Source organism: Dermacentor albipictus, chromosome 3 (genome assembly GCF_038994185.2).
Source record: "Dermacentor albipictus isolate Rhodes 1998 colony chromosome 3, USDA_Dalb.pri_finalv2, whole genome shotgun sequence".
In the NCBI taxonomy this organism is placed as follows: Eukaryota; Metazoa; Arthropoda; class Arachnida; order Ixodida; family Ixodidae; genus Dermacentor; species Dermacentor albipictus.
The window spans coordinates 12,482,472-12,507,282 of NC_091823.1; the positions used below are offsets into that span (position 1 = coordinate 12,482,472).

General features: G+C 46.0%; 1 protein-coding gene across 1 annotated transcript in view; it reads right to left on the reverse strand.

Moving 5' to 3' along the window:
• Positions 1–898: 898 nt before the first annotated feature.
• The window catches only part of Clk (circadian locomoter output cycles kaput protein Clock), a 106,110-nt gene continuing 82,197 nt past the window's right edge, over positions 899–24,811 (reverse strand). The window contains 7 exon segments of the mRNA XM_070534897.1: positions 899–1,482; positions 3,390–3,677; positions 4,255–4,548; positions 8,557–8,861; positions 11,317–11,498; positions 14,196–14,343; positions 14,468–14,574. Of these exon segments, the coding sequence (XP_070390998.1) occupies positions 1,375–1,482; positions 3,390–3,677; positions 4,255–4,548; positions 8,557–8,861; positions 11,317–11,498; positions 14,196–14,343; positions 14,468–14,574 (1,432 nt within the window). The 3' untranslated portion in view covers positions 899–1,374.

Below are 24,811 nucleotides of genomic sequence, written 5' to 3' on the forward strand. Positions count from 1 at the left end.
GTCGGATCAAATTTCCTAACATTGAAAATGGCACCCGGCTGCGTGGAGGTGAGCAAGTGGCACAATGCTTACGCATACTCAGACAACTTTCTGAGGAGTTTCTGCGTGAATTTTTTAAAATTTGTTATTACGGCAGAACAGAGCTGCGCTCCCAGAACTACTTCGTTGCTCAGTAAAGAGAGGTTAAGTAACCTCGTTTGCTGGCACTTGCATTCGGCGCACGCATAACTTTTGCATATATATCCACAAATATGTTTGCCGAGATTCTGACCGACCCAGCAGCAGCACCAGCAGCAGCACCACCAGCAGCAGCAACCACGCGAAATCCGGGAGGATATTTAGGCAAAGAAAGTTTCGCTTTGGTAAGCCGACAAATACAACAACACTTCAATGAAAGCGAAATTATATTGCTTAGACCGAAGAGCTTTTCGTGTCCTCAGTAGTGACATTAAAACGAGTCTAAACGCTGCAACGGAAGCGCTATAGCAGAGGACCCAGTTTTCCGTACCTCTATTTTTGATGTCCCTTCGTTTAGTGCGTGTCGAGCCAGTGGACTTCGTGCGTCGAAGATGCATATGCCAGTATTTAAACAGCGGTCAGCCACTTTAGCGCGGCCGTAAGAACACTAACAGCCTGCGCGCTGTTTCTGCTTAGAATTGTCCGATGTTCGGTGCGTTCAGCTCGGAATGATCAGCTTTTTCTTTTATAGAAAAGTGTGAGCATCTAGTTTGGAACTTTCAAGCATGGCGGGAATAATCGAATAGATGAGTACGCCACCGTGGAATGAAAGGACATTGACTATACGTATTAGCATTTTGATGACGTCTAGAGCATGTGGTCTAGAGTAGACACAACTTAGTCGACAGCATGAAGCGCTTTGAAAAGGTGTAAACATATCTACAGGGACGACACTGGTAACAATTTATTCATTCAATAGCAGCCAGCAAATGATGACTCACGAAACAGGAAATCATCCAGAAACGTTTAGGGGCCGTAATGACATAATAAGGATTATGTAAATGAAAGCAATAATATTTACATTTTACGTGTTGTACGCACGAAAGAAACGCATGACGCAAGGTTGTATGGTTAACACCGGCATATCTACATTGAAAAATATAGAGAGTGCAAATTTTCATTGCCCTTTGACGTCAGCGTCGGCCTACTGGGCATATCACTGCATGGCCTCTCATTTCGTGCCGACATGCATTACTCGTAGTCACAAGACCTGTTAGCTGCAGTGACCTATGAAATGCTGTGCTCGGTCACCTTCTGAAATGCAAGACCGATTGTAGGAATAATTAAATGCGCTAATCTTCAAGTAAGCGCTGAGAATGCTCCTGTTTTCATGTGGCACCACGAAGCAACTCGTCCTTAGTGTTCGCCACTACCGGGGCCACTGGCGTCCATGTAAATGTTCGACGGGGCGTTAAAGTTTGAAGTGAATATCATTTGGTCCGTGGGTAGCTGGAGCGGGTACACCTGCGTTTAGAAGAGAACGAGAAAAGACAACGTAAGTTTCTCAGGATGCCGACATCTCAGGGTGCCGGCACAATATAACCACGATTTATTTCAATGATATTCGTCTTCGCGTTTCAGCAGTGGTTCAAACAGCATTCCAAATGTGCGTTATCACTTGGGTCACCCGGTCATGAAGAGCGAATAATAAAAACGGAACGACATAGCTTTCACCAAACACCTGCAGAAGCATACCAGGCCATCAGCCAGGCAAACATATCCAGCTTTTATCAGCGAAATGACATTTGACCTAATACGCTAATAAATGAATAGTAGGTACTACCGAAGCAAGCTTGACAAAACTTCAGGGCTGTGACTGTCCGATTTTCTCATTAGCAGCTTTAACTAGCGCCTCAGCAGACGACGCGCGCGCCTGGTGGCTAGCGGCCATGACATAAGTCCCACCACGTCGCCTCCCATATTTTTCGGCGCGGTGCGCGAAGCAGCGTGCCACAGGTAATCTCGGAGGTGATGCCGAGGAGCTGAGTGATCCGAGTAATGCGTCACTTCTGGCGAGTGGCAATGACAGCGTTTTTTCAGTTTCAGTATCCTATATTTTTCAGTATTCGATTTTGTTTCAGTACGCCTATTTTTCCTAGTCTTTAATCATGCATCCACTCGTGTTTCAAACGTAAAATTTTGCACGGAGGCTGTTCTGTATCTACATTATCTGAACCTAGACGTTTTTTACGTGGTCCAAAATTTCGTTTCAGTTGGGCTTCAAATACTTCGGAATGAAAGGAATTCTTCATGCACATCCAGTGCCTGCTTGCAATGTGGACATCGAGTGAGTGAGTGAGCGAGCGAGCGAGCGAGTGAGTGAGTGAGTGAGTGAGTGAGTGAGTGAGTGAGTGAGTGAGTGAGTGAGTGAGTGAGTGAGTGAGTGAGTGAGTGAGTGAGTGAGTGAATGAGCGAGTGAGTGAGTGAGTGAGTGAGTGAGTGAGTGAGTGAGTGAGTGAGTGAGTGAGTGAGTGAGTGAGTGGGTGGGTGGGTGAGTGAGTGAGTGAGTGAGTGAGTGAGTGAGTGAGTGAGTGAGTGAGTGAGTGAGTGAGTGAGTGAGTGAGTGAGTGAGTGAGTGAGTGAGTGAGTGAGTGAGTGAGTGAGTGAGTGAGTGAGTGAGTGAGTGAGTGAGTGAGTGAGTGAGTGAGTGAGTGAGTGAGTGAGTGAGTGAGTGAGTGAGTGAGTGAGTGAGTGAGTGAGTGAGTGAGTGAGTGAGTGAGTGAGTGAGTGAGTGAGTGAGTGAGTGAGTGAGTGAGTGAGTGAGTGAGTGAGTGAGTGAGTGAGTGAGTGAGTGAGTGAGTGAGTGAGTGAGTGAGCGAGCGAGCGTGCTAGCCAGCCAGCCCGCCAGCCAGCCAGCCAGCCAGCCAGAGAATTAACAGGGAGAGGCGGGCTAGTTGGTGGTCGATATTGGTATGCATCATGTAACCGCACAAACGACAACGGATGAAGAAGGAAACACACCGCAACTGTCCTGTGTGTTTCCTTCTTCGTCCGTTGTCGTTTGCGCGGTTACATGATGCATTCCAACAGCCGGATAAAACAGGTAGAAGCGGCACCAGATAAATGAGGAAAGGCAGGAAGGTGAGCGAGAACACAAAATACAGATTTCCAGGCTACACATTGTTGAGGGAAGGCGAAGTAGAAATTTGAGAGGGAAATATTGGAGACAGACGCCGCACTTGTGCTTCAGCATCGCCGCCAGAACAAGTTGTCATCAATTAATGCTGAAGTGGGCAAGCAGGCGAACAAGATGGGGCAGGAATGCATGCCGAGAGAAATAGCTGTAGCCGAAGTAACACAATATATGAGGCTTCTGCGCTTCTTTCATACGCTAAATCATTTCTACAAGTCACCTCATATACATGTCTCACCGGAGCAACATATCCCTGAGGAACGGTTCCCAAAAATCCCGAACTTTGGCGGTCCTGCTGTTGCTGCTGCTGCTGCTCTTGTAGAGTCTGTTGCTGGTGCTGTAGCTGCTGGCTCTGCGTTTGGTGCATCGAGTCCCTCCGGGAAGAGTTGTCCGTGCAGCCGGCGGGAGCCGTAGCCAGCAAATAGGGTGCCGGCGTCAACGCGCCCGTCGGTCCAGCGATCGTCGACGTTGGCACCGACAGCGTTGTCGTCGGCAGGGACAGCGTGAAAAGCGGAGCGTTGGCGCTCTGTGCGATCGAGGCGGTGTATGATGTAGAAAGGGGAAGGAAATAACGAAGCGGTTAGGAGGAGCCTTCACAAACTTTCGCTCATTTCTTCAGACTAAAACGAAGGCCGGCAGCTTTCTGTGCGGCAGTAATTGCTCGCCAACCGTTAAATATATTTATTAAAGTTCTCGTACATCCCACCCCCCTCCTTCGATGGAGTTGATTCATGCTGCATGGGTACAAGCTGAGTAAATGCGCGCCATCTTAGCGTACGAGAACTCTCAAAAACGTGAAAATGGCTCTATTGCAGAATCGCGTCAAGCAACACTACAACTGAAGCTTAGAACGACAGAAAGCTGAGCTAGTTGGTCTGGATTCATTATGCAAGAAAAGGTGAGGCATGCAGACAGGACACAAGACAAGAGAAGTGGAGTTCGTGTTGTCCACTTCCCTTCTCTTGTGTCCTGTCAGCACGCCTCACCTTTTCTTGCGACACTACAACACCCAGAACAAGCAATATCACCAATAGAAGCAGTTAGGACTGCAATTTCACAGAGGGCATTCGCGCGTGCTATGTAAATGCGAATCGGTCGTGTACCGTCACAGTGGCCGTCAGGTTGGGGTTGATGAAGTGCACGAGCATTAGCTGCTCGGAGACCCGGCGCAGTTCCTCCTGCTGCCTGAGGATCTGTTGCTGCAGAGCCTGGTGCCTGCGCCGAAGGTAATCCTGGAAATGGTCCTGCTGCGGCTGCTGCTGCTGGTGTTGTCCACCGGCCGACTGCTGCTGCTGCAACCGGGGCGACACCTGCCCCTGCGGCTGTGAGTGCGTGGGTCTCGTGCTGATGTGTGAGTCGTTCTCCAGGCACGCCGAGAAGCTCCCCGGTTGCAGAACCTGTCGTGGCCGTCCCTAAGGTGAGGTTGTATTCAGACCACACCTGTGGAATAGCCGCGTTTATGAGAAATTTCAAAGAGAGTGAGCAAACACCCAGTGTGGCTCTCGTAGGTCGACGTGTTGTGGCAGCTGCTATGGTGTTGGAAGTAAGGTTTGCTCCTGGCGTTTCAGGCACCAAACTCGCGTGCCTGCTGCGTCAGTGCATTGATAATTCTGCGTGAGATTTTCTTTAGATGCAATTATCAACGTCCCATCCTCGTACGTAAATAGTAGCCGTGTGGTTACGCCAGCGATTTCTGTTATGTAATGCCTCTTGTCATGAAAGGAAACCGAACCCACACTGCCACTGTTGTAACGAATTTTTCTGTATTCTAAAGCTTACTTACTCGCGTATTCAGAAATTCGCCTAACTTGAAGCCCACGCCTGACTTGGTAAAATGTATGTCTGACGCGAACGCGCCCCAAAAAAAAAAGCAATGAGCATCTCAGGCACGTTCACACCAGGCATTATACTAAGTGAAGCATAGGCTTCAAATTAAGGCACATTTCTGTATGCGGGGGTTAGTGTAATGTCAGTACTTTCACCGTAAAGAAAATAAAGCAGTTGTAGTGCCACATCTTAACTGAATTACTACACGAACGAAAATAAGCTTGGAGCAGTCGCTAGGCAACCAGAATGTTTAAATATTAGGACATTTTAGCAAGGTTTGCAAATATTTGCCTTGCTTAGGATGAAAAATAAAAGTGATTTTAAGGAATCGCAAGATGCTTAACCAATTTCGCATGAAAATATATCACTTTCGGCTTTTTGTGACTTCGGGTTACAAACTTTTCACTCAGTGATTGCCTGCAGTGACATGAAACGCAGTTAGTACTTCAGCCGAGAGGCGACGCTGTCATTCCGTTTCCCAATAGGGAGTAGAAAGCCGACCGCTTTATGTGGCCTTTCTAGACATTACAGGAGCCTATGACAACGTAGACCGCGACATTTTGTGGGATATTCTAGAAGGGGAAGGCTTAGGTGACGATTTTCTACAGCTTTTGAGAGATATTTACCTAGAAAATACCGCTTGCGTTGAATAGGAAGGGACGAGGAGCGAGTAGAAAGTTGATATCGAGAAGGGACTGGGGTAAGGGGGCCCTTTATCCCCACTACTGTTGTCCCCACTAGAGCGCGCTAGAAGGAAGTAATATCGGTTTTAATCTCTCATACAAACAGGCGGGTACAGTATAATAAAGCAGCAGCTTCCAGGTTTATTTTATGCGAACGATATTGTGCTGCTAGCTAACAAGCAAAGTGATTTGCAACGTCTGGCTAATATCTGCGGGCAGGAAGGCGAGAATTTGAGCTTGAAATTTAGGGTTAGAAAATCAGGTGTTATGGTATTCAATGAAAACAGTGAACAGCCAGTGGCGATACAGGGCCAGGAAATACCTCGGGTAACAGAATATAAATATGTTGGTATATAGATAAACGAAGGCAATAGATATATGGAAACAAAGGAAAAAACAATAGCAGTGAAGGTCAAGAGAAATGCAGCCATAATGAAGCACAGAGCGCGAAGGGGATACAATAGGTAGGAGGTGCTCCGAGGTATTTGGAAAGGAGTAATGGTTCCAGGATTTACTTTTGGAAATGAGGTTGATTGCTTTAAATCAGGGGTACAATCAGGACTCGACGGGAACCAAAGGTCAGTGGGTCGCCTCGCATTGGGCGCTCACGGGAAGACTGCAAATGAAGCTGTGCAGCGTGATATGGGCTGGACTAGTTTTGAAGTGTGGGAAGCTCGCAGAAAAATTCAGTATGAAAAACGACTGAGGAATATGGAAGAAAGTGAATGGGCTCGGAGAGTGTTGAGGTATCCGTACAGGAAAAACATTGATTCACAGTGGAGGAAAAGAACTAGGAAGCTTACCAGCAAGTATGCGGCCTGTAGGGTGGGCATCACAGCAACGAAAAATGTAAAGCGGAAAGTCATAGAGGCCGAAATAATCTCATGGGTGGCGGCAATGGAAAAAGGAACCTGCCATGAGTAACTACTTAGGAGGAAAAAACGAAATCAGGAAAGAATCAATTTAGGATAACTCAAAGGGAAGCTCATTACTTTTCGAAGCGAGATCGGGATGCCTTAGAACACGCACCTATAAAGCGACATATAAGAAGGAAGAAGAAGCATGTGCTTGCTGCGGTAAAGCTAGGGAAACTACGGAGCATGTTTTATTAGAATGTGAAGACGTCTACCTAGCGGTCGATTTAGGCACCACTGGCCTCCTTGATGCCCTTGGGTTCAGCGAGAGCAGGGGAAAAGTGAACATGTCCGCAATAGGGATTAGTAAGAGGCGATCGGAAGATTGGTGGAATAAAAGTAGGGAAGCGACAAAAAACGGAGACGTTCAAAAGCACAGTTCGCAATAGGAGATCAGAAGATTTGGTTGTGGGAGTTCATAGGATTCCTTTTTTCTTTTTTTTTCTTTTTTAACCTAGGTAGGACATTAGGCAGTATAATAGCAAGAGCTTGGTGGCGCAACCCACCACCCCCTTTCAAACGAGACGCTCATAACATCCATCCATCCCATCCATCCACCCAATTTGAAGAAGGACGGTGAAGCTGGACAGTGAAGATGGACATAAATGCGCGGCTAAAGTGCACAAATATTTATACCTCAAAAGAGTGGACACAGGATAGAGGTAGGGGTCCAGAATATTGGCAACCAAGTATAAGGTAATTGAAAGTTTAAATATACAACCAGGAGTGATCTAAAAGAGAGTGAGAGAAACGGAGGCAGTGAATTGGGTGCAAAAAATGGAAACAAAAAAAGGTAGAGATTTACAAGAATAAAAAGCAAGAAATTGGAAAAGAAAATCTGTACGATAAAACAGAGGGCAATGCTTCGCTATTTAATGTCACGAGACACGAGCGCTTACTTCAACTGAAGTAGTAGGCGCCTGTGCTTCTTTCAAGTGACGTTTTATAACTCCTGTAAGTGTTTCCTCTTAGTAGGTCGTACTTCCTTAGCCGCACGCTTTTATGCTTCCCCGTGTGCTAGGGGGTCAGAATACCTCAAGCTGCTCTTACAACTTTTACCTGTCCTCCTCGTAATTTTTTCTTGTTGTGGAATAAAATTCAATTCAATTTAATTCAATTCTTTGTTCCAGTACGTGTCCCCAAGAATTTTGCGCCGTTTGCCGCCATGGATTCGTACCAACTAGCCTGATCAAATTGCCTGTTGTTATTTGAGGGCCGAGCTGGCTGCACGAAGACAAAAACATATCGGATTAAATATTCGCAACATCACGAGGCATGTGTCTGCTGCTGGTCCGGAAACGCCTCGGCACATCGTAATGGAATGCCAAAATATTCACCCTGCAATACCCGCAGGAAACGGTCACCTTACAGAAGTGCTAGGATTCAAAGCGGATGGAAGCATGAACTGGCCAGCAGTTGGGATTAGCGAGAGCCGTTTAGAGTACTGGTGCGAAAATTGCAGGAAAGAAGTTGATAGAAGCGGAGTTGTTACAGGCATAGGCAACTCTGTACAAAAGAGAGAGAGAGAGAGGTTGTTATGAAGAAAGCAAAGATCAAGGAGAGAGAGGCACAATGCTAAACAGCAATAGATGTACTCAAACCTGACTGTATCAAGCAACCTAGGTAACTTTTCGTCCCCCCCCCCCCCCCCCGTTTCAAGTTTCAAAGGGGATTACAATAGAAATACTACTACTACTACTACTACTACTACTACTAATACTAATACTAATACTACTACAAATAATAATCATAATAACTGTACTATTAACACAAATAAACTAGTTACGATTTCGAAAAGAGTTTCTTGAGTGGAGGTGGGGTTTTGAGTGGAGAAGCGCTCTCCCAGAAAGCGTATGCGACGCTCGAATCAAGTCTGTCTGGTTGGCACTCAGCATCTCGAGCGTCGTCCGCGAGCGCTCCCCCGCCAGTTCGTCATGCACATGCGGAGAGCGGTGGCCGAGGCGGCGGTTCGCTCACTCGCCTGCATCGCCGCCGCCGCAGCAGCCGTGCCGCAGTGGCCGGACCCGGCGAAGGTGGCCGCGATGGGCTGCAGCGTGGTGAGCGTGATCAGCGGCGCACGGCACGCGGTCGTGGTCTGGTAGGGCGGCCGCTGGTCCATCGGCTCGTGCAGCAGCCGCGACGAGGTCGGCTCCGAGGAGGCGAGCGACACCAGTCGTCCCCCCGTCGCCGGAGACTCGCGCGTGATCGTGCACGCCTCGGTGAACGGCAGCGACAGCTGGTTTCCGCAGCTACTGGCGTCGCTGCTGCGTTCTTCCCGCAGCACCCCTGAAGCGTGTATCATTTGGGAGAAAGAAAATACCGTTGAAGTTCTTTGCAAAACACACGGAAATCACACATTGATAAAAAAGAACAAACAAACAAACAAACAAACAAACAAGAACAGTTGAAGTTCCTTGCAAAGCAGACGTAACTCATACGGCTCACTTACAGTTATGCTTATGTTCAGCTACCATTGCCTTACGCTCGGCGTCGAAGTCGGCCAGAGTCAGGGGGAGGAATGTCGCGACGCCATATTTCATATTTATGGTGGCTCTAGAGGATACCAGTGGGGCAAGGTTGACATGCAAAGGTAGGGAAGCAAGGCGTAATCAGCACGGTGCCCGATTTGAGGAAGGTAGGGTAAAAGAATGGGCTAGTTGGTAATCCTGCGGAAATAGTACCGATAATTAGGAGTAATCTTTCATAAAAATATGTTAATGGATATACATATCGACACTATGCAAGTTAGGCTGTCCCAGCTGGAGAAATTTTTCACAACCGTAGTGTTCTACCACGTGGTATTACGAAAATTATTTATACAGTAGCAGTTTGTTTCTACCTATACTTAACAAATGTCGTATGGTACGGCGATCAACAACGCACGTCAACCTATTCAGAAAGAAGTATTTTAATGATTGGAAAATGTAGAGAGGTCGGCCGCATAATGGAGCATCTTTCAGAAATTACACATAAGTAAACGAATTCTAAGAGCTACAGATGGTGTTTCTAATTAAACTAACGCTCCTCCTTTGTTTCGCAAGTAAGTCACCAGACTGTGATATAGAGTTTGAAACTGAAAAACGGCACATTCTTTTTTGCGGAACATAGCTCATCTTGCAGATAATAAAGCCATCCATCGTACGAAAAACCATGAGCCTTAGATAGTGCTAACATACAAAACAACATATCACCAACAAGCATTACAAAACAAGTTACCCAGACTATCCAATGCGTTTCACAAAAGCAAGTTGCATTTTAGAGAGCGTCACTTTCGAAGAATTACGCGATCATTTCAGGACCCCTAATCTATCTCTTCTTTCTTTTCCACATGTGCTTCTGACTGTTCATGTGACATCAGGGGTGCGATCTTGTACGCGTTCCAAAATAGAACGGAGGTGGTCCGTTCTATCGAGCCACACACAGTTGGTCAGTTTGAACGGTGACGCCGTGACGTCAATTGTGAAGTGATATCTGCTGTCAATCATTTCGTGTTGTCTGCTATCGGACGAACGCAATGGAACGGACCGCCAATTTCGCGACGGAAAGAACGGACCACCTCAGTTCGAGTTTGGAACGCGTACAAGATCGCACCCCTGTTTTTGTTAGTAGTCCTTCTGCGCTGCTGTGAATGTAAAATGTTTTCTTGGTAAACGGTTACAATATACGTATCACGTAACTTAGCGTTGTTAATACGTTTCAGTATGTTTGCTACTGTTTATGCGCATATGACAGCATGCAGCTGTGCAGCTGCTTTCTATGGGGGCCTGTGGCTTCATCAAGCTGTCGATCTCGGTAGCTTTTTCTGCTGGTCTGCAGCATCGTTTATGTTATTTACGGCGTGGACAAGTCTTTCTGATCACCATCATCATCATCATCGTCATCGTCCTTATTATTATTATTATTATTATTATTATTATTATTATTATTATTATTATTATTATTATTATTATTATTATTATTATTATTATTATTATTATATTGACGCGATTACAGCGCAGAAGCAGTGGAAGAACGAATAGCTGGAACCGGCACAAGCGCTGTTAAACTGAAGTTCATGATCACTCTTGTGTCTGTACCTGTTATTCGTCTGTCTCTGCTGCAGGTGCCTCAATTTGAGCAAAACGCTTAACGTTGCGGCGGCAGGTACATTCATTTTTCACCCTTAAGAGCTCTCTACTCCTCCTTGCGGTCTCCGATCCTATACAATGTGCGAGGGAACGAGCACAGTCGCTTTATCACGGCAAACGCGCAGGTGTTTTGATCGAGCGCTCGTGGAACCGGCGTCTTAACGACGAGTAGATGGAAAAAATTACCAAATATGTGCGTCGATGTATATACACTGGAGTGGTCACTACGCATTAGACGCGGTCACAGGTCCAGCTGCCTTAGGAACTACAGCCACATTCTAGTATAGCCTTGTGCACACATAACGCCCATGGTCCCAGTTTCAAAAGCGTTTACAACATTAATGGCCGATTTCCTTAGCAGTAGAGAAAGTATTTGGTTATCTGTAGAAGGGGGGACACGAACAGATGACGTGTTCTCTAGTTGTGCCAGCGAAGCAATGATGGTGATAATCTTGCGGCTATCGACTTCTTCCGATAAGACAATTCGGCGTTGTTGCAGTCCTATACTATGACTGAGGCCACCGTCCGGACAGCGGACCTTCTTTTTCGCTCACCCTTTCGCCAAGGTACCATAGGAGCACTGATCCAAGCCGCGCTCACGATGTCGTACTCACCGCCGGCGCATCCGGACTTCTCGGACAGGTTGGGAGACAGGCTGTCCCTGGAGCTGACCGAAGGCGCGGAGGAGACCCGCGAGCTCTGGTAAGACGTGCGATTCGCCACCGACGTCCGCGAGTACGACGCCGACGCACCGCTGGTGGGCGCCGCCTTGCTGTGCGTCAAGTCCTCGTCGTAGCTTGGGTGAGGCGTACGACACGATTGCCATGGAATCGAGTGACAAATTTAAATGCCCGTAAGTATACCACACAGCTTTTGCGATGCTCAGCCAATCAATGTGTAAAGTCGCATAATCTTATTCCAATGTGCTGGGGATCTTTTTTTAAGTATAGCAAAGCTTATACGGAACATTTCTTCTACATATTCTTGTGAGGCTTTGTAACTACAGAGTAATTAAGTTTCGACTTCATGTTCAATCAATAATGTCGAAAATTTTCATAGAAGGACTCGAACCAATTGCCCAAAGTAAAGGTACTCATCACTTATTGCATAATGAGAAAGGCAAAAAAAAAACGCCATTTTCCAATTGCTGGCGTAACGCAGCATGGCGAAAATCTCGTCGAACATGCTAGTGCTTTCGGTAAAGTGGTCATGTGCAACAGTACTGTGCCCTAGGGTAATCTTGAGCAAGCAGAGGGATTAATTTAAAAAAAAATAAATTTTCGTGTTTTACGTGCCAAAACCACTTTCTGATTATGAGGCACGCCGTAGTGGAGGACTCCGGAAATTTCGACCACCTGGGGTTCTTTAACGTGCACCTAAATCTAAGTACTCGGGTGTTTTCGCATTTCACCCCCATCGAAATGCGGCCGCCGTGGAGGGATTAATTAACTGGTAGCTCAGTTTCCGCGTTTTATTTTTATTTGCTACTACTGCACATATTCCCAAGAAGAATACACGTCCGCGGACCTGGACACCGTGACTGAAGGGGATGTAAGCCCCGCTACGATGCTATGAGGTCGGGGTTTTCAGTATTGTTGCCAATTCTTCGTGTGTGTTGCTAAACTGAAACAAAGAAGTCACAAAATTTTCGCTATATTTTGCTGCAAAGTTACTAAAGTTGACCATAGAGCTTTTGAGTGACCCTTAAATAATGTGGTCGTTTAGGAACGCTATAGTATAGACTAATATGTCATAACGCATCTACTCACGCGTTTAACATTCGTCTAGTGTAAGTGCAGGTGAGGAATAAACATTGAGTTTTCCAACATCGGGCTTTTGCTTTACTAGTAGGTTTTCAACAAACTGGATGATGACAGTTAAATTCTGAGTGTACCTTTGAAATGTCCAGTTACGAATTCAGAATTATTCAAGAGAACACGGGTAACCTGATTTTCCTATCACGAATACGCACTTGGTTCACGTTATGCCTGCAAATGTTCTGGTTATGGGCGGTCGTGAAAAGAGAACTAAGTTCTGCGACATGTTCTTGGTCATGTCAAAACGGTGAAGGCAATTACATGTCCTTATGCAGGTCAAATGCAGTGTATCAACCGCGTGCTCGAGGCCAGCCACTCAAATACACATATAGGAGTGGCGGCCTCGACGTGTATATGTACACATTTCAACAGTTATTCGTCTTATTGTTCCCTTGATGATTTTTATTCTCATCTCACCGCTCGTCTTAGTCTGTCTCGTCGACCAGTGTTCCTTTGCTTCGCGTTACTTTTCTCCACATTTCTAAACCTCACCACAAAATTTACTGGAATAAGTGTTGGTAAGTTGCTACGCTTGCGAAAATCCACCAATCCAACGTATTTAATAAAACTGCAACATTCACAGCGTTAACATCCATTCCAACTGGTTTAAGAAAGAAGAAAAAAAAACATAAATTTTGTGAGAGCAATGGGAAGCCTACCAATACTGGCGCACATAACTGCAGCGTGTGGCCACTGTGAGTGGAAACCACCGTTGATTTATCGTGATTACAAAGCCCACGCGCCATACAGTCAATTTCAGCCGCCTACTTGTAGCTTTTGAATAATAAAGCGCTTCTCCCTTTTTTAAACTACTTTCTTAACTTCGAAATCGGTAAAATATCTCTAATTGTCCATAGCTAAAAAATGTCGCCGGTCGCTAAATAGGAAAACAAAACAAGTACACCTTATCTGTGACAGTGGAATGGTTCCGGCAGTCGAAGGCCTTACTAAAATCAAAGAAAAAAGCCGAGCGTGAAAAGGCGTTTGCGTTGCTGAACAGCCAAAGAAGTCGCTAAGCCTAGCGACAAATTCGCTAAAATATTCACCCTAGAACTTAGCAATTTCATTCACGTGTCTGCGCCATACGTGCACATACGTGTGTACGTGTCTTCGAGCGCCCTTGCGCTCACCATCGGTGCAGCGGCATGCAACTTAAGCTGCTGAGCGCGCGTTCTGCAGTCATGGTGTGCAGTCATTGTACCGTGGCACAGACACAATTCTCAAACAATGGCATGCATTTTTTGGTGATATATTTCGATCCACTACCAAAGCTTAGGTACTATACGCAATGCCAACAGGCGTGAAAAAGCGACTCCGCCTTACGCGATCGCGTTGTGCGGTCGTAATAAATATACCTTATTGATTCGATTTACGTCCCAAAGCAAAGTTTCGGCTACGAGGTAGTGCGTCGTTTGGTGAAAGGTCCGTGGATTAACTATGAGCACCCGCAGTTGTTTACAGCGTCGTGCGCTCTCAATGACCACCGAAGGTTAGCGCTCGCGGACTTGTCCGAGTCGGTGCACGTCAATGAAAATTCACCATTCGAGTGAGAGTAGATACTTGATTATCACGTCACATCTGTAAACAGCGGCAGATGACACTCAACGGCCATCGAGGAGTTTATCAAAGCTAGCGTTCGGCGACCTCTGGTAGGCATATGACACCGCGGTGCCTACCTCATGACGGTGTTGGTGCATACGACAAATTCCGGCTTGGAGCTCCACTGGTGGTAGGTGATGTAGTAGCGCGTCTGCAGCCAGATCCACTGCTGGCCCTTGGTCAGGAAGCGGTAGTGGCAGGACGTGCCTTCCCCTGTCTGCATCACTGGCAGTGGGGCGAGCAGCGACATCACTCAGCTCATGACCGCGTAGTGAAGACATAACTTGAGGTCCGGCACACACAAATCGCCTGCCCATTTATAGTAAATAAGCGAAGCACAAAACCGTACAGGCCTCTTGACCCGCCGCAACTTTCTCGAGGTCCTCCACGTGGTAGTAGTCGTATCCGGAAGTTCCGAGAACCTCGAACGGCAGGTAACCGATTATGGGAGGGGCTCTAGGTACGAAACAGAAAATGAACATTAGCTATCACAACGCGGGAAGGCGCTATAAGACAGCAAGCTGGACAATAGGATAATAATAACGGTACGATTTATGATAAGCATAATTAACACTGGTGGAAACGGCCACGTTTGCTGCAGCAACGCAATCATTTCTGTGCCCATGCACTGTTGTTGCTCAGGATGCCATGCTTGCTCTAATGTGGCTTCGCGTCTTTTCGCCTCTGTGAGCCAGGACAATGAAAAGCTACGATGAATATAGCGCACGTGACATATCGTAGACGTCGTGCGAAGAATGTTGACACGGTTGCCATAGCGATCAGACAAACAGATAATAATCACCATCCATGGACCAACCATATCATGCGATAGCATGGCCACATGCGTGCACGTAATTCCGAGTTTTTAGTTATTTATTACACATCATTGCGCTCTTTCCGTCTACCTCGTTTTTTGTCCCTGTGTTTTGTCGTTCTTAGGCGCAACTCTTCCTAACATAACTATTTCACAAGATACGCACAATCTTCGTTGTCCCATAGCCAAAGGCTAGCGCGGGGACCATTTACAAAATACATTTGAAAAAGCTGCAGAGGATTCCTAACCATATTCTTATGAGATGAGAACGCGAAAGCGTTTCTTTTGGCTAGGTTGTTGTTGCGGAAGGGTGCTTCAAAGCGTTGTTGCCGAGTTGTGTTATAAAGAATGAGGCAATGTGAGAGGCCGAATTGTGCTTGTTTACATGATTTGGTACAATCAAAGTGGTGTCGACACCACTTTACATGTCCTCATCTATTTCATCGTCGGGGCAGTGTTCCTCACAGGTCCCGGCTATACCGAAGTAGTAAGACCGCCACGGCATTGTGGGTGGTGTCATTTAACAGTCCCTGGTGTCCTCATCCTCCTGTCATTCCGGTGTCAGCGTACTTGCGTCGGAGTACATAGACACTAACATGGCCTTGTGATCCGAGTCGGGGCTTGCGTTGCAGGAATTTCCCTCGCCAACGCCGCGGCTTCAGGTAGTTGCTGCGGCGCCGAGTGTTTGCGGCCGACTGTTCACCGGCGTCAGTTCCAGTTGTCACGTGCTTTCCGGACACGACACTTGCGGACGTCTTCTGCGGACGCCGGCTGTGTGCATGCTTTCACTAACCTACCCAAGAAACGCTTTCGCGTTAAAACTGGCCGTACAATAATACAGCGAATACAGAAATGGCACTTAAACGCAAGGAGACACAAGAACCTGTGTCAAAGTTTCAATAGCAAAGAAGAAGAAAAAGATATTCATTGTAGATGTAACGATAAGGCTCTTCAACCGATAAATGTATTTCGAAAACCGCAAAACCGAGAACACCGAAAGAACGTTCTACGCAATGGTTCGCATGTGGGCGAAACTTCAACAGCCGTCCCTGCATGCGTCGACAAGTACTCACCCGGCCGCGGTTTACGAATCTGCGCTTGTGTGTGAACCTGTTAATGACCCGCGTTGAACTCGACTGACGCAGCAACGTCGGTATTCAAATATGGTGGGGTAGTTTGCTTGATTCTCTGCAGTCACTTTGCAGCATCGAAAGTGCCAAGAATGGCGCAATCGACTGCTTCGTTAAAGACTTTCGCACTGGTGTTAAACGTACGCCGCAGAGACTGCTACCGCGGCTTGCGCCATATTATAGAACGTTCCTCGCACTGGACAAATGTCAAATCAAGAAAGTAGTAGCAATGTCATAAGCGTATGTAATGGGGGGGGGGGGGGTCAGGAGGGGCACTTGCCCCACTTCCTTTCCCAGAACTCGGGGGGGGGGCAAAGTAGCCCATTTGCCCTCCCCCCACTTTTTAAAGCCAGGAATACCACGCCTGGAGTCCCGACCAAGATCACTCGAGTCTGCAGAAAGCCGCTTGAAGTAATGGGGGTGGGTCTACTCGGTTCCAGCTGTTAAATTTCCTCACCTCTACAAGTCTACAGTTGTCTTTCAAGCATGATTTAAGCATTGATTCGGGCTTATTGGTATGTCATACTAGGAACCTCATCACGCAAGCGTCGTGAGAGCGAGTGCCCGTGGTCATCGTGGTAGATGCGTTTATATTTGCCTGCGCGTGCGTGACATCATGCTCGTCATAGGCGTATCTAGCGGCATGTGTGTGTGCAGGGGCGTAGCAGGGGCGTAGCCAGCGGGGGCTTATGGGGCTTAAGCCCCCTCCCCCCTCCCCCCCCCACACACACACATTTTTTCGTGCTGTCATGCACTGTCAACCAAAACAACCCCGGGCCCCGGGAATTATTCTGGATTTTCTCTAGAATGTCTTTTTCACGCTCGAAAAGACATCTCTGCGCGAACATTGCAAGCTTGGGCTGGATTTCGCGGCAACGCCCGTGCACTGGGAAGCACATAACGCAAGGAGCCCCATCTGAGCACAAAATTTCAAGGGCGTTTTGATGGCGAACGGGCTCGCCGCGGCATCTCGCTGAGGCCGCGGAATCTACGGAGCCCACGGATTCCAATTTCGAAACTTTATGGGTATAAAGCTCTCATAAACGTTTGAACTTTTGATGCGAAAGGTGCCTTGACATTTCCAGCGTTGTGCTTTAGATTTTCAATTCCGCAACTTTGTGGCTTTAATGTTGTTATAAACATTTGAGGCCACTGGTGCATCAACTTTTCTAAAGTCGTACGTCGGACCATACAACGATACAAGCCAAATCAATACACTATCGGACAAGTTGACAAAGCACGCAGCGAGGTCCGATGGGACGAAGCGTTGTGGTGGTTCATTTGTGCCGTCATGTCCCAGAAATGAATATCAACATTTCACCTGCGCCAAAGCGTCCGTGTCAAAGCACTAAAGCCAGCAAAGGTAACTAAGTTCTTATTTATTGAGGCTCTTCAGTTTTCTCGTACTCGTTACCCGCGGGCTGCCAGAGCCAGCCAGAGCGCATGCGTTTTTCTCGTGTTGCCCCGACCACCGCGCGGCGCCTTCGGTGCGCGTTCGTTTTTGTCTGGCCGAGTGGATTTTCGCCTGACAGACTTTTGGACGCTTTCTGGATAGGAGACGAGTAAAAGAAACAAGGGTCGCTCACCGCCATCACTGTGGGGGCACGACGGATTGCAACGGTGTAGGACACCTAGCAGTAGGCGTATGGTTCTGTGTGGACCAAGCGTCTCAGGTTTTCTTCGATACGCCTTCGGTAGCCACATTAGGCGCCCAAAGTAGGCATTCGATTGCAGCTAACGTGCTTTCCTTTATGTTTTATTTTTTTCATTTCGGTGCCCCCGCCCCACAAAAGAAAGAAAAGGCATTGTTGCGGCGCAGCGAATTGTCGCATGGTGAAAGCTATATTTCATTACTGCGTATATTTTTTTTATTGAAATGAATATTAGGAGAGGTTGGCGCCTTTATGGTGGCACCGGCTACTCTTTGTCACTCGGCAAAGGAAACAAATTTGCGTAAAAAGGGAGAATAGCGACACAAAATATGGCACTCAGTAAAACACTGGATGAATAAAAAATATACAGTCCAACAGTACATGAGTCACAAAGTTTTGTGCATTAGTTCAGTCCACGTACGCATATATAAAGTCAGATATTTTGAACAGCCAAAACACACAATACATGTAATGCACTGCAAGTACAGAACAGAACTATGCATATTGCGTAAAAGTTGCGTTCACCACATAAAACAATTATGAACCACGAACAACGTTTGTGTTACTCATTTAGCGTCTCTTTTGCGGAAAGTAATGGGCCATGGAACGCTTCGGTTGCCCGGCACTCTTATTATATTATTGCGATAGCAATTATATGTACACTCCAGGCGCATTCCTGCCGTCGCTGTCGCCCTCATGTTCCGTACAAAGTCCAAGGACGATAACATTGTGAGCGCGCGCCGCATGCTGCATGTGCGAGTGAAAGCTAGGGGGGAGTGGCATTGGTTAGTCGACGATGGTGGCTCAGTCTTGTGTGAACAAGGGAGAAAAGCGGGGAGGAAGCGTGCCACCTTCCGTCGCGCGCAATACATAGGGGGGGGGGGGAGGGAGGGGGGGCTTAGGAATCTGTGGTCTGTGAATTTGTGATTTCCCACCATCTTTATTTGCCTCGTTTGACGCATTATATGCAGTAATTTTTCTTATATATGCAGACTTATTGGAGATTTAGACGTAAATTCAAATATCTTGTTGCGAGGTTTTGTGTATACGTACGAGCAGTGAACTTTGTTTCCAGTGACACTCTTTTGTCCTTTATCAAGCTGTGTCTTCGCGTTTGTATATTCTATTGTATCTTCGCATTTCTAATGTACGCGGGCGAGTCAAATGAATGTGAGCCAACCCATCCCGCGCAATAATGGCTCGGTTCATTATCTGCGAGGCGTGCGCGTAGCAAGAAGGCATCTCTCATTTACAAAAGTGACTTGCAGCTGTGAGGATAAATGTTCTTTAGTACTCTCATACACTGGGTTGAACATGGTTACATGACATAATGGACGCTGAAAAAGTTGAACAGCGTGGTGTCGTGAGGTTTCTGACAGCTGAAAGATGTTTCCCAAAAAGAAATTTGTGGCCGTATGGTTGCCTTTTACGTTGAACATTGCATTTCATTGGCCACTGTGAAGGGTTAAAGTAAACGGTTCAAAAAAGAACGTGAAAGTTGCAAAGACAATCCAAGAACGGGCCAAAGACACCGTGCAATCATCGACCTTTACAATCACCCCCACACAATTGCAAAGGTTGATGAGCTGATTAGACAAGAACGGAGGATACGCATCGATGAACTGGCAGAGCGTGCGAACATCAGCCACATTTTTGTTCACGCCATAATTCATGAACATCTCGGTTATCGGCTCTTGTGCGCGCAATAGATGCCCAAGATTTTGCCCAAGGTTCGGCGCTGCCTTGACTCATCTGATCCGGTATCACAATGAGGATGATGACTTCTTGTCTGCAGTTGTCACCGTGGATGAATCATGGTGCCACTATTACGAGCCTTAAACACGACGACAATGCTTGCAGTGGAAACATTCGAATTCACCACTCCCAAAGAAAGCAAAGGCCGCCATTTCCACCGGGAAAATGTTGTTAACTTTTTTTTTCGATCGTCAGAGGTAATTACTGATCGAATTTGCTAAACCTTGAGAGACTATTAATCGCTTCCGGCGTTGTGAAACGCCGGATCGGCTGCATGTCCCAATAAAGAACAAACGATGCGGAACATAGACGAATAGGGCCATCTTGCTCAACGACAATGCCCGTCCCCACGCCGTTGATGTGGTTAGCACAAAACTGGCAAAGTTCAAGTGGGGAAACGCTGCAACATCTGCCACACAGCCCAGACCTGTCGCCTTGCGACTTCCACATTTTGGGACAATTGAAAAAAAGATAACAAAAAAACAGCTCAAGGGAACCAGACTCGTGTCGGATGATGACGTGAAGGAGTCACTTACAAACTTTTTGAAGGAGCAACCAAAAGATCCTTATGAGACGGGAATCACGCGACTCGTTAGTCAGCAGGACAAATGTCTAAATGCATATGGAGACTACTTCAAAATAAAGTACCCCGTTTGTCATATATTCGCATCGGCTCACTTTCATTTGACTCGCCCTCGTATATTTTGCAGAACTCGTGCTTCTTATATGTGCTCTCTGTTGCGACTATAATTGGTGCAATTACTCACAATACACGACCGGTGACAGCTGCTCTTGCGCAATACATTCGAACTAAGGACAGCGCCATTGAGATTTTTTTCTAAACGTTGCACATTACAAAAATGCCAACAACGTTCTTGAATGACAACGTTTCATTAAAATATTTGTCCTAAACTTGTTCATTTCACGGCCTTTCAATTTTTCATATCAGCGGTATGCATTGCTTTGTTGGTTTCGAACTGATGTAGTTCTAAAGTTCGTGTGATATTTTCTTCACTTAATAAATAGACAAAAACATGGAAACATTGATGTCGGTTATTTCGGGCCATTTTCTTGTACATACGAGTGTATTCTTTTATGAAAAGACACATATTTTACTTGTCTTGACAGTGCGTGGCGTTCAAAAAGTTGTTTGCAGCATCTTTGGAATTGGCGATGCAGTTATTTTTCAAGTATCTGATCCCTCGATAAATTTTATGAGGAAGAGGCCGAGCTGCAACGTGAGCCCCTCCCCCCCCCCCTACCCCCGAATGAAATTTCTGGCTACGCCACTTGGAGGGGGGGGGGGCACGTCCCCCCTCCACACACAAGCACCCACCCGTTTGAAAGTGGTCACTGTCGGCTGTACACTGACAAATCCAACAAAACAACAGCTGATGCCAAGTTTTCTCTCAGAATCGCGCCCACGCAGGTACGATATCTTTATTACTTATCCCCGGCTTGGGCAGCTGGGATTGTCTTTTAGGCGTCGTCGCCACGTGTTGTAGGAGATGGTGCTTGGCAAGCCGCACTAAGCAGTTAAGGGTTATCGTGCTTTGCGGTGCGAAATGCTTGCTGGACGTGCCTTGCAAGCCTGCATTGCTGAGAAAGCTGTCGCTGGGCAGTCCAAAACAAGTTTAATCGACCACCCTTTGCATCATCCCGTGTTTGCTGGGGCCGTCTAGCATAACCATTTTTTTCAAAACACAAAGTCAGATTTACTTCTTATAATTTACCGGTATTTAATCAGTGTTCCCATATTAGCGATTTTGGCGCTAGATTTAGTGACCTTTTCGTCGGCTTACGGCAAAGTTTTCCGTTTAGCAATCAGCTTTTTTTAGTGACTTGAATGAACAATTGGCAACATTTTAGCGACTTATATATTAGAATGGTTGCTTGGAAGATGGCCTTCTAGAACGCGCATTAATATATTAAAAGCTACATTTAAGTGGCCGGAACTCAATGTACGATGTATAGGCTCTGTGACCACGGTGAACCAACTCTTGCCTTTGCATTGGTAGCCTTCATATTGTGATTGTGTTTCACAGCACAGTGGTAAATCATAGCCTTCACATTATTCTCACAAAATCGAAGTTCCTTTATTGTTTACAAAATCTATTTGAATGTGCTTAAGCGCTGCGGGTTCAGTGGTGTCACCAAATCCATTCAATTGGTAGACGTGCGCAAGCGTGTCAAAGAGCTAATTTACCAAAACCAAATGGAATAAGTTTTGTGTTCACGTTTAGAACACAGCAGGTGAATAGGACACACTGACTGCGTGAAAAAAGCGTAAATATCGGAACGGCTGAACTCGTTTGCGTGCAACTGAACAAATAACTTCCGTTTGTCACAGCTTTTGTACCAATCAGTCAATCATGGCGGTCTTCACGTAGATCAATGGCGAAAATGTGGTATTTGACCTGCGCGAAGCTCGGGCGATCGTCGTCGCCCTGTTAACAACATGCAGTGAAACGCGTGCTGCAGAGCCTAGTTCTGCTACCGCGAACGCCGAGGAACACAAAAAACTTAGGGTTAACGTGTAGACAATAGTGGATTTTCATGCTACGAAAACTACGGTGATCGTGTTCTTTTGAATCGTGCTGTATTTGTGAATTTCCAATCTGAAGGCAACGAAAAATTTAAGCCGTCATAATGCGTTACCTAAACATTAGAGGTAGATGATCGAATACTGACTTTTTCGTATACGAATAGTAAGTATAAAATATTAAACCAGATAGGCAAACGCAGACACACATATTTACAGCAGTAGTATTTGTTTCGTTATAATTAGGAACACGCTTAATTGTAATCATTAGACAGTCAACTATCACGGACAATTAGGATAGTTCTGAACACAAGATCACTATATCCGTCATGAAAAGAACTGCAGGAATAGCCGCTTGACACCTTTAGACCGTGGTGGCAAACAAGATTTCCAAGAATTACACGCTGCTGTATGACCGACTTTCCAAAAACGCAAACACTTGTTGAGAAAATATAACAAGTTAGGGAAAAGAAAAACAAACAGCTAATTAGATATTTGTGTGCCCTAGACACAATAAAGGGCCTGTTACAGTGAAAACATCACTGGTTGCAACGTAAAGGATAAAACTGCTACATGCCTGATTGCTAAAAGATTAAACGGCAGGCCAGAAGCAAAAATAGTTGGTTGAGATGTATCGGACAAACAGAAGGGGAACTGAGAGGCCTGGTCTTGTAAGGGCAATGTTATTGTAAGGACGCCCACACCAATTTGTTGATGAGAACCGTGCAAAAACAACAGATGATGAAGAAAAGAAAAAGAAGGCATAGAGGAAATTGGCTGTAGTTTTTTAATTGAACTGTAAAAATGAGAACCTAAAGGGAAATGGCGGAACAAAACAACTTGCTGACGGTGAGAGGAGAATCCACAACCTCCGCATTGCGCTCGCGTTGCACTGCCACGTGTGCTACGCAGACGTCAGCTCCCACGTCCACGCTTTCTTGGGTATTGATGTATGTGTACGAGATCTGGATGGTGAACGAGCGGCATACTCCCACCGCGAAACCGAAAACAAAGCTTGCATTACCGATTTTATTTTGTTTCTTCACTGCTGCAAAGCTTTGCCGCTGTTTGCTTGCGATACTTTGTTCAGCAGGCGGTAAACAGTAAGACGATTTGAAAAGCCGGTTGTTGCGAAATTTTAGGTTAGTTTCTATATTCGAAATGACCAAATAGTTCATTTTCAGATGCGAATAAAATATTACGCAGCAATTATTCACGTTCGAAACTTAGAATATTCGCCCACCCTATAGAAAATACAGTATTAAATCTAGAGCCCTTTATAACCTGTTGGTAAGGTCACTCTTTTCCTTCAGCTGCACGGACGTTAGACCAACATGAAACGTCTACGTAAATGATTTACTTCACATTAGCTCATAGTAGGGTGTTTAAAACACCTACGTTCTTAAAATCCACTTCACAGTTATAGCGAGAATTTCTAGTGACTTTCTTGTCTCACTTAAGTGACAAGCTTCAGAAAACATTGGTAGCACTTGACTATAATGATTCATAATGTGCGATTGAAACCTGGGGGCTGTCAGTGACAAAGATAACTCTCACTAACGCATTTTTCAGTCTTTTTTATTGCAATGGCAATCGGTTAATCTGCAAGGAAGGCGATATTTACCGTACGTGCCACCTGGGCCCGCTCTGAGATTGCACTGCCCAGTTGTTGAAATGAAAATAAAAGAAAGAGATGTAGTCACCCTGAAATGGTGATGGCTACTCTTTTTCGCATGGTAAGAACAACATATAGAGTTAAAAATGAAAATAAACCACGTCATAGGGCCAGAAATCCACAGTACACAGTCCTATGCACCCACGAACATGTATACACAAAAGGCAAAGGCAAGTCACACCACAACGAGTTGTAAACAAAATCATAAACACTGACAAGAGCCCGTGATGTAGACTGTGATGAGCATATAAACAGATGAGAATACACAGAATACATAAGCGTATAACACGTAATATACAAGCGCCAGTAATTACGAATAGTAGAAGCGAGTTGCAGTCGCATTGTGTGTCTATTCAATGCGATATCTAGTACTTGTTAGGGACGCCTGCATCTTCGTAAAAACGTTCGAGTGAGTACAAAACTTTCCGCTGTGCTATTTCCGATTGCCATGGGACCAGCAATCTTGCGAGTGTGAAAGGTCGGTGAGGATCAGTGGAGTGTAGCGCTTGTTCTAGCTGTCGCCTTTGCATCGCGTATATAGGGCATTCGAGGGAGGAGATAGCGAACATCCTCATCGTCGTTGCCACCGGAGCAAGCCAGGGAATGGATGGATGGAAACAACTTTATAAAAAATTCGCCAAAGTGATACGACTCGGGCTCAGGTCTTCCATGAGGGGACTTTGAGTAGATTTATTAGTGTCTAGATACTTATAAAAATGTCTACATCCAACGGGTAGTTGAGTTGAGGGTCCACTTCGTGAAGAATCGAATCCTTAGTATATTTATTTAACCAGGTTGACATGCGCAAGTCTTTCTTTAGTACCCTTAATATCCGTTGTGTGTCCACTGGTAATAAAGGGACGAGTTGAACTTCTGCACCTTTATGGGCCGATTTTCCCAACAAGTCCGCTAATTCGTCGCCTGCTATACCACCATGTCCCGGGACCCACTGTAATATCGCTTCATGTTTTAAGGAGAAAGCCTTAAGTGCCTCGTTGTAATGGCTCATACCCGAAAAAAGTGGCATCTAGTCGAGTGCTTCAAAAAACATCATCATCAAGTCAGTGGTTTAAAAAAGTTGACGAGTGGTACAACTGTCATCATCAGTAATGACTCATACCTGAA